The sequence below is a fragment of the Alosa pseudoharengus genome, unplaced genomic scaffold, assembly GCF_046254945.1.
Source record: "Alosa pseudoharengus isolate Yale_2024_CS ecotype anadromous, Long Island Sound unplaced genomic scaffold, YU_APseudo_1.1 YU_APseudo_1.1_scf_11, whole genome shotgun sequence".
In the NCBI taxonomy this organism is placed as follows: Eukaryota; Metazoa; Chordata; class Actinopteri; order Clupeiformes; family Clupeidae; genus Alosa; species Alosa pseudoharengus.
In genome coordinates, this window is record NW_027468576.1 from 11,748,283 (window position 1) to 11,758,282 (window position 10,000).

The window sequence follows — 10,000 nt, forward strand, 5'->3', positions numbered from 1 at the left end:
TGGCAATAGGCTCAAGGTTAATTAATAACCACAGCGAGTTTTTTTGAAGCTTTCACAGCTGCCAGTATTCAGCTCGTCACTCTTTTTATGGGCTGACAACTACAGGCATTCTATCTAAGGAAAGTCTTGAAACTGGGCGAAAAGAAATCAATTAAAAAAATCATAAAACACTGCCTGACTGCCTGTTAGACTGTCTCAGCTCAAATCGGTGCTCTGTTTTCTCTAAAGAGGTGGCACAAGCACAGAGCAACGCTTTCCCTGATAGATTAAAAACTAATTAGACATCAACACACCTTCTGCACTTCCTTCATTAACGCTAACCCGGCAATCAAGGCTGCGACCGAACACGGTCCCTTTCTGTCTCGGCCTTCGATGGCTAATTGCGGCGTGTCACATGTCAATGCCACCTTCCCTTGCACGTCGTCCTCCCCTTATTACACACACACACACACACACACACACACACACACACACACACACACACACACACACACACACACACACACACACACACACACACACAACCACTGGATGCTGTCAGGCTTTGCTTGGGCAGAGGCTTTCAGGAAGTACTCAAGTGCTTTGATGCTAGTTGATTGAAGTAACTAGATGTACCGCAGAGCGGTACAAAATATGACCGCCGCCCAGTCCAGCACATTTTTTCCACAAAAAGAAATCACGCTGAAAGGCCTATATGATTCTAACTGTCTCACTAAATTGCATTATCCACACTCAATTCTCACTGGTATCTGCTAGACAACAAGTACCAAAACATGATTAGTTCATAGATTTCACATGTAAAATTCATTTTATACAACCCCACCTCCATCTTGCCTGTTTATAATTCTGAGAAATTCTTGATTGTTTGTGTTTATGTTATGTGTGTGTGTGTGTGTGTGTGAGTGTGTGTGTGTGTGTGTGTGTGTGTGCGTGCGTGCTTGTGTTTGTGCCTGCGTATGTGCCTGTGCATGCAAGCGTACATATGTCTACTGTGTGAGTATGTGTCATACGTATGATTACTGTGAATGTATGTGTGTGTGTGTGTGTATCTGTGCACATGTGTGCACATGAAATGGGTTAACATGACCCCTGGAGGCAAACATACAGAAAAAAATGGTCATCCTAGGCCCTACAGTTCTCAAGATATTCACAGAGAACTGTGTCTGCCCTACCCTCCTTTCGGGGGGTCCAGTCCAGCGGGGGGGCTACAGATCAAAACGAAAAATGACGGTTCCATGCTATCCATGTGGGGGTACATGCCCACCAAGTTTTGTGTACCCCGGTCTTTCAGTGTCCCGGGAATCCTTGTTGGTGTACGTCACTAAATGTACACATAAATTATTTTATTGTAAGGCCCCCCATGAACGAAAGTACACAAAACTTGGCATGCATTCGGAGGGTGTCATAATGATCCTACACTTTTAATTTCGTGCAGTTTTGACCTTGTCAGCCAGAGATATTGTGATGAAAACACCTAATTTTTTGCTTTTTCATTTTTAACTAGGTGGCGCTATACATAAAATAAGTGGTAATGGGATGGGTTGACATGCCCCCTTAAGACCAACATACATAAAAAAGGTGGACCTCCTAGGCCCTACGGTTATCGAGATATTCACAGAAAACTGTCTCCGGCCACCTACAGGCCAGTTGGTGTATAGTAACATAAATGAATTTATTGTGTGGCCCCCCATGAACGGAATTCCACAAAACTTTGCGTGCATACAGAGGGTGTCATAATGATCCTACACTTCCAATTTTGTACAGTTTTGACTTTGTTAGGTCACAGATACCTTCAATTACAACACCTCATTTTTACTTTTTTGTGTTTAACTAGGTGGCGCTATACATGAAATGAGTGGTTATGGAATGGGTTGACATGGCCCCTTGAGATCAACATACAAAAAAAAAATGGTCCTCCTAAACCCTACGGTTTTCGAGATATTCACAGAAAACTGTGTCTGCCCTACCCTCCTTTCGGGGGGTCCAGTCCAGCGGGGGGGCTACAGATCAAAACGAAAAACGATGGTTCCATGCTATCCATGTGGGGTTACATGCCCACCAAGTTTCGTGTACCCCGGTCTTTCAGTGTCCCGGGAATCATTGACAGAAATTTGGGCATGCGAAAAAAAAAAAAAAAAAAAAAAAAAAAAAAAAATCTGACTAAACCTATATGACCGCCGCTTCGCTGCGCGGCGGTCATAATAATACTTATTATTATGCATTGTTCACTTTTTTAAGCTCTGAGCAAATAAAGGCCTGACTTAGTCAAAAGCCAGCATGGTTACGCAGGAAATAAGCACAACGGGTAGCCAAACTGCCAATCACAAAAATGACCTGCCTCATTGCAAAGGGATAAAGGAATGAAAAGGTCTTTGTTTTTAGAGGATGACTGGAGACCTGTTATTTCAGTACAACCCAGCCTCTAAAGGGGCTGCCAACGCTTACACTACCAATCAAAAGTTAGGGGTCCCCAATATATTTCCTCCTTTTGAAAGAAAAAATATTGTTTGATGAATGTATGAATAGTGTTAATATTTCAATTAAAAAGTATTTCTAACCTATTAAAAAATATTTCTAACCAATTAATACATGTTTGTAACCTTGTAATGGACTTTTTCCCCATTAATTTTGCTATGTTTCCTATTTAAACTATTTAATGTATTCAGTTTTCGAAAAAAAACAAGGAAATGTCAGTGAGCCCAGATTCTTGAGTTGCAGTGTACACAACACATTCAAACAACACAGAGCCTTTATGTATGCTGAACGCTAGGATATTGACACTACACTGTTTGGCTGGAGGGGTTTCCCACTAAGCCATTGACCTCCAGTGTCGTGTGTGTGTGTGTGTGTGTGTGTGTGTGTGTGTGTGTGTGTGTGTGTGTGTGTGTGTGTGTGTGTGTGTGTGTGTGTGTGTGTATGTGTGTGTGTGTGTGTGTAAGGGAGGGTAGTTGCTATGAGCCTGCCTCTCACCTCCAGCTTTCACCAGTGGGCCCTGGGTGACCCTGGCGCTACTAATGTTAGTGGAGTATGCCAGGATGTTTATTTACTACAGATGGAAGTGCACTCGAGGAACTCATTCACGAGTGTGTTGGTGTGTGTGTATGTGTGTGTGTGTGTATGCATATGTGCAATGCTGTCAAAAAGTTTTAGTAATGTAAGAATGTAAGGATATACAAATGCTTTCAACAATGAATAGTTGAATAGCTTTACTGACCAAACATACAAACATGCACTAAATAAACAAACAACAAAAACAAAATAATGACATTAGGCAGTGTAACTATTTACACAATTTTTGCACTGTTTTTCTCTATGCCATGTGGTTTGTTACTTTGTTACTATATAAGGACTCATGTCTCACAAAAAAATGCTTGCAAATCTAAAAATATTAAATTACCTATTGACACGCTAATGCAGATTAAAAGAAAATAAATGTCTGTGACAAATGTTTTGTCAAACAACTTAAGTGCCTGAGCGTTTTGCACAGTACTTTATGTATTTTTGTGTGTGTGTGGCATGAGGGAGATGGGTTTGAAATGTATTTATAACACCGTGATTCCTTCCGTGAGGGGCGGTCATCACAGCACTCCTGGCATGCACATTTCAATTGCTTTCTAAAGGCCACCGGTCAGCCCAGTTTGGTCATCTGAGGGCGTCTCGGCGGCGGCCTCTCCATACACGGCCCTGAGCCAATACACACACTGCATGACTCTCGGTTCTGTGGTGTTTTTATGTGCTGTAAATATTTAAAGCATCAGCACATCCAATAGACATGTCTGATCTCTCTCCCTCCCCCTCTCCTGCTTTGTCTCTACCTCTCACTCTCTTTGTCTCTCCATCTACCTTTCACTCCGTCTCCCCCTTTTCCTTTTCCTCTCTCTCTCTCTCTCCCTCTCTCTCTCACTTGATATGAAAGGTCACATGGTGGTGCTCACTCACAGAACAGGGAGAATCTTGGGACACTGAGGGGTAAACAGGGAGATGAGCTATTTCAGGCAGGTGCTGACAGTGACCAGAGTGAGTGCTGGAGAGGTCAAAGGGGAAGAGAGGGCAACCAGGAGAGAGGGACATAGAGAAAGAGATAAAGGGAGAGAGAGAGAGAGAGCGAAAGAGAGAGAGAGAGAGAGAGAGAGAGAGAGAGAGAGAGAGAGAGAGAGAGAGAGTAGGGAGAAGTGACATACAAATACGAAAGCAAACGTTAGGCAAACGTTTGACAGCTGAAACCATCATTGACCTTCTAGCTTTAGCCGCCTGTAGGGGTTGAGCAGTTCAAAATAATCCTCCCCCCTGTCAAATGTCACTCAAGCTCAGTAATAACAGGAGTCATCAGCCAGCTTAGTCGTCCCCCAATCTACAGTGAGAGAGACAGACAGACAGGGAGGGAGAGACTTACAGAAATTGTTAAATTAACCAGCAGCCATGTTTCTCCCCCCCACCCCTTCTTCCACCCGCTTTCATTTGAAAAAGACATCAAACACTGGTTGGCGGATTTGAGTAATTAAGTGTCCTTGAGCTGTGTCGATGTGAAAAGCCCGCTTACATACACCTTCCACTTCACATCACAGCCATCCAATCAGAGGGGTGTGTGTGTGTGTGTGTGTGTGTGTGTGTGTGTGTGTGTGTGTGTGTGTGTGTGTGTGTGTGTGTGTGTGTGTGTGTGTGTGTGTGTGTGTTGTGTCCAAATCAGCGCATCCGGTCACAAGTGTCAACTAGAGACTTTTTTTATGACACTGACCTTCGATGAATACTCCTCATTCACATGCAGTCATCTGGGTAATAAGAAGCGTAAACCGAGGCCTGGACCCCTGTGGTACGGCTCTCTACCAACTTGTCAAAAAATGGGATGTCTGCTGAATGATGGTAAATAAGAATAAACACAGATGCTGACCAATCTGCAAATTGCCTAGTGTTGCCATTTATTTACACGCCAGATTAGGAGGCCGCGGCCCCCTCTTATTAAGCAGATTTTAGCGCCACGCGACCGGCGGCTAAGGTTACTACAATGTCAGAGCACGGGGCGTGAGCACATTGATGGCGATAAAAAAGGGGAAAGTTGACAGATTCCACTTTTAACGCTAATCTGGCTTTTATATTGTGCTTGTCCTCGGCCGCGGGATTAGGGCCACAGAGTACAGAGATAGGGATGGAAAATAAACAAGGGAAGAGATTATCACTAAAAGGCAACTAATAACCTCACAGATAACCAGGGTCAGGATATTAGGGGGAAATATACATGAAAGGGCAAAACAAAGGCTAAGTGCTCAGCGTATATTAGCAGTATGGCCTAATACAGGGTATTAACAATGAACATCACACATAAGGATGTATGTCATGTGGGATCATACAGGTTTAGTGCAACCAGTAAGTGAACAGGATATCCGGATGTGAGGCCATTGCAGGGCCTTAAAGTGCCTTAAAATAGCCCAGAGCAAGTCACTACCGCATTGCATTGAGATGTTTGTCCTGAAGGATTTGTTCTCCTTGAGGTAGCTGTTATCTAGTGGGCTAGTGGGTTGACTAGTGGGGGGACCGTCCAGGAACCACCTTATCTGAGCACGATCAGAGGGCCAGATCAGTTCAGTTTAGGAGGACACTGCTAGCTGGCTAACCACTGCTCTTTACATGCAAACCCACTCTTTGTATGAGGACTGCCACCACTGCTAGCTGGCTAACCACAAGGAAAGCCCATCTTTATATCAGGACTTCCAACTATAGGCTGTTGCAAAATACATGCAAATGGTTAAAATTGCAATAGTGCACAGATCATATACCAGAACAGAGTGGTTTATTTTGGCAATCATCTCTTTGTGGTTAAGAACAAATTAATTTGATTTGACTATGCCTTCAAGTGTGCAAAATAGTAATGCTAATAAAAATAATTAATAACAAAATCTTAAAAATAGACATGTACAGCATTCTGTACTTAATCCTAACAAAAATGCAAGATTTGCTTTTATCTGAAATCAAAGGAAATAGCACAGAACCACTAAACGGCACCTTTTGTTTTCCTAATGCCCCATACTGAGACCAGAGAAGCCATTGTGAACAAAACGCACTTTTTGTTTTCGAACAATATTAATTAGTTTCTTTACACATAAAGATGCGTGCCGTAACGCCAAGCTTAATTTTGTGTTTAGTAAAACATAGTCCTTGATGAGCTATTCCCAGAGGCTAGGGCAACCCTCTTTGTATTTTTTGTTAGCATAAAATCCTTGAATTAAGGCATACTCAGGGGCCTGCTACTTTCCAGAGATTGCAGCCCAAAAGAATGTGTTGAGACTACAATGACTGTCTCAGTAGAATGATCTATGGTGATGACGTCCTCCAATGCCTCCCTACGGTCTCGAAAATAAATAAATTAGTTTAAAAAAAGCATAAATAACGTCCCAATCTCACACTGGCTAAAAATACATACTCCCTTTAATATCTGCTCTCTTTTCAATAAAGCCATTTGAGCCATACATGCTGCTTTAATTACCTTCAAACCTCAGAGCTATGCATATTGAAAGGCTGAATACTGATATTACGTACACACTATATGCTGATGTTCTGTACACATGTAGCCTTGATATAATTATGCCACAGTATTTCAAAAGTGATAAGATGATGAAATAGGTCCAAAGAAAAGGAAAACTGTCAAGGAAAATTACATCACTGGTATATATAAATCTGTAAGTAAGACTATTGTACTGCGCTGTAATGTTACTTGATATTTTATCTCCTGGGGCTTATTATAAAGACCAAATATTCTTGGAAAAAATTACAGAGGATAACTGCTTTTTTCAAAAGCCTTGAGGTTGCGAGCATTCGGTTTGTGGAATTCTCAACGTCAGATGTAGTGACCTAGAAGATTTGCTGAAGGCAAAGACATTGATATGATGGCAAAAAAAGAAGAAGAAAAAACCTCCACCAATTTTCTCTTCGAGTCAATGTCAACACCTTGTTTATCTTCCCCTTCTGAGCACTCCTCTCATCCTTCTCACAACACTTTCAATGTCAATCACTGGCCGTACCTAAGGCCATTCTGCACATCGGCTTCACTGCATTGATTTACGCCATTCCCATGCACTGCAGTTCCTGCCTTCAACCTGAAATCATGAGTATGTCCACATGTATGTACTGTAGACAAAACATGGTGCAGTGCACTGTTGCTGCAGCTTTACACAAACACAGCCATATACTGTACTGTATAAAGCATGGTAACAATCTATTATTCCCTCTAAATCTAAATACATCATTTGGCAAAGAGGGAGAGTTGTTGTGTGTTGTTGAATAAAGTCAACAAGTAAACAAGACATTTTCAGTTCAAATGGAATTAGATGCTAAAACTAAATGAACTGCTAACACTTACTGTCCTACTTGGCATACATACAAGCCGAATCTGACTTTTCTGGGTAGAAAATTTCAGTAGACTGGAGGAGGCAAAGTGGAGCATGGCAAAGATAAACATACTGTCTTCTGTTAGACAAATGAAATCAGATGGTGTAAACCCCTGTAGAAAAGGCCTGTTAAAAAATTCATAAAGGTTAAAATAACTGTTTATTCAGAACATTTCAACGAAGGACGATGACGGGCTCCCTGTTGCATTGCCATCTGAGGCAATTAAAATGGAAACAAACACACAAACACACTCTGCATACATACGCATAAAGGAAAACACACAAAACACACACGCCCGCACGCACGCACACACACACACACGCGCGCATGCACGCGCGTGCACATACATACACTCTTTCAAAGCATTTCCATGCATTTTTCATAATGCCTGGGTTGAGACAGAAATGTACTATGATGCACCTGCTTTATGGTCGGTTTCTCAGTCAAATCAGCAAAAAATAAAACTAGGAAGTAACTGACATTTGTCTAATAACGTCTTTCAAATAGCAACCCAGAAGAGACAGGCTAAAGTGTGTGTGTGTGTGTGTGTGTGTGTGTGTGTGTGTGTGCGTGTGTTTCCAGGAGTGTGTATTACCCTAATTCCCACTCCACTCTTACCTTCTGGGGCACGGGAGGCCCTGCGGTGTAGGGAGTCAGGCCCACCGGAGGCTCCGTGATGTAGGTCTTCTTGGGGGTGGGGGGCTGGTAGCCGGCCTGCCCCTGCGGCTCTCCCCTCCAGGTGTTCTGGCCGCCTCCTCCACCGTAGGGGTAATCAGCGTAGCTGGGCTGCGGCGGCATCGCCGGCGTGAAGCCAGGCTGCGGCGGCCCGTAGGCGAAGTCGGGCCCGCGGGGCTGCGCCGGCATGTACTGCACCGGGACGGAGCCTCGCATCGACTGCTGGGGCACCATCGGCTGCCCGTACTGCTGCTGGACCGGGGGGTGTTGGGGCCCGGGCTGGGCTGCCCGCACCTGCACGTTGAAGGTGGGCTGGCTAGGGGTGGAGGCGGTGGTGTAGGAGGCCGGGACAGGCTGCGGGGCGGTGGCCATCTGGAACTGGGGCTTGGCCACGGGGCTGGCAGAGGCCGGGGGGGCACCGGAGGGCGCTGGAGAGCCCTGGGCCTTGGGGGTGGACTTCTTGGTGGCGGTCAGGGGCGGCTGCGTGGGGATGACCATTCGCTTGTAGCCAGTGACCGGGGCAGCTGAACTGGGGCTGGTCACAGCAGGGCTGGAGTTCTGTAAAAACAGGACAATAACGGCAAAACGATTACGCATGCTATGGTCGCCTCAGGTGCAGACCATTAACTTTCAGTCTACAAAGGGTCTGTTCACTAAAAACCATCCGCTGCTTAGAAGCTATTTTATTGTGGTATGGCATCCTCCTATGGCCCAAAGCATGCTGGGTATAAGCTGTCCAAGGATCAGACCACACTGATGGAAATACTGTTTGCACTAAATCCTTCTACTGTGATGGGATGACATGATACCCAAGACACAAGTTTACGGTCCTGATCAACGGATAACTCTCTCAATCGAAAAGATTCACTTTCATGATCAGAGGATTCATGATTGGAGGATTTAAAGACGTGTCGCGTTGAAATCCCCCGGTTTCTAGGTATCGCCTTTGATTTTGAGGGCTACAAATGTAATGGGCATCATAAAGTAGCCACCCCACGGATCTGATGCCTATTTAATTGGCTTGTCTCTGATATTGCTTTATGAACGCGGTGGACCCAACACTAGGATTGCTTCGACAAGAACCAAGAGGGTGATGGTGGTGGTGGGAGAGCCCCGTGCTCTGGTAGGATTTATTCAGGCAGTGGCTTACGACGCAAGTAATTATCCTGCCTCCCTCTTCAATATCGATTTGCAGGGGTTAGCTGGCCGGTGCGGAGTCCGCTGCTTTGCCGGACCATGTCCAGCCATAAAGCAGAGCTAATAAAGCGTGGAGGAGGGAATAAATTGTTTTGGTGGAGAGAGCCGTGACGGCGGTGCTGGCAACGGCAAAGACACTTGTGCTGACGCTAGCTGTCCGCGTGGGAGAGGCCGCTAAATCAGGGAGATTTGTGTGGCGGATGGCTGCTCGGAGAGTTGCTGGTCAGATGTGAACTCTGTGGCTCTCCGCTTGGAGCGGAGCGGCATGGCTGCACGGGTCCAGCAGCGCGTGTTTCCGTTCAGCCGGCCTTGTGCGCTAATCACAAGTCACGTCCTGCCTCTTACATTCTGCACAAACAAACGCGCCTGGCTACAGTTGTCATGGTAATAACAACTAGTCCTGGCATCAAGGCTGCCGGCAATATTGGTAGGAGTTCTGTGCAGTTTTCAACCTCTCTCACTCTTTCTCTCTAGGCCCACAGACTATGACGGTGGATCAAGACCCACAAAATAGTGGATATTACATTCAGCCTTAACAACAAGATAAAGTCAGTGGTGACCTACAAAAGTGACTGTTATTAACCTAGGTTATTCTTTTTAGGTTAGAGCCCTAAGCCATCAAATAAAAGATAAAAAATGGAATCAATTACTGTCGATACATCAAGGCAAGAGTAATGTGTTCTAGTCACAGGATTATTTTTATGTGTGTAACTGCCAAGTTGCTCATCAGATGTAACTTGTAGAAGAA

General features: G+C 44.6%; 1 protein-coding gene across 3 annotated transcripts in view; it reads right to left on the reverse strand.

Annotated features, from left to right (window-relative positions):
• Positions 1 to 10,000, reverse strand: part of lpp (LIM domain containing preferred translocation partner in lipoma) — a 198,834-nt gene that overhangs the window by 58,745 nt on the left and 130,089 nt on the right. For all 3 annotated transcript variants that reach the window (XM_076278029.1, XM_076278030.1, XM_076278028.1), the window contains one exon: positions 7,999 to 8,613. In XM_076278029.1, the coding sequence (XP_076134144.1) occupies positions 7,999 to 8,613 (615 nt within the window). The remainder of the gene's footprint in view (positions 1 to 7,998; positions 8,614 to 10,000) is intronic.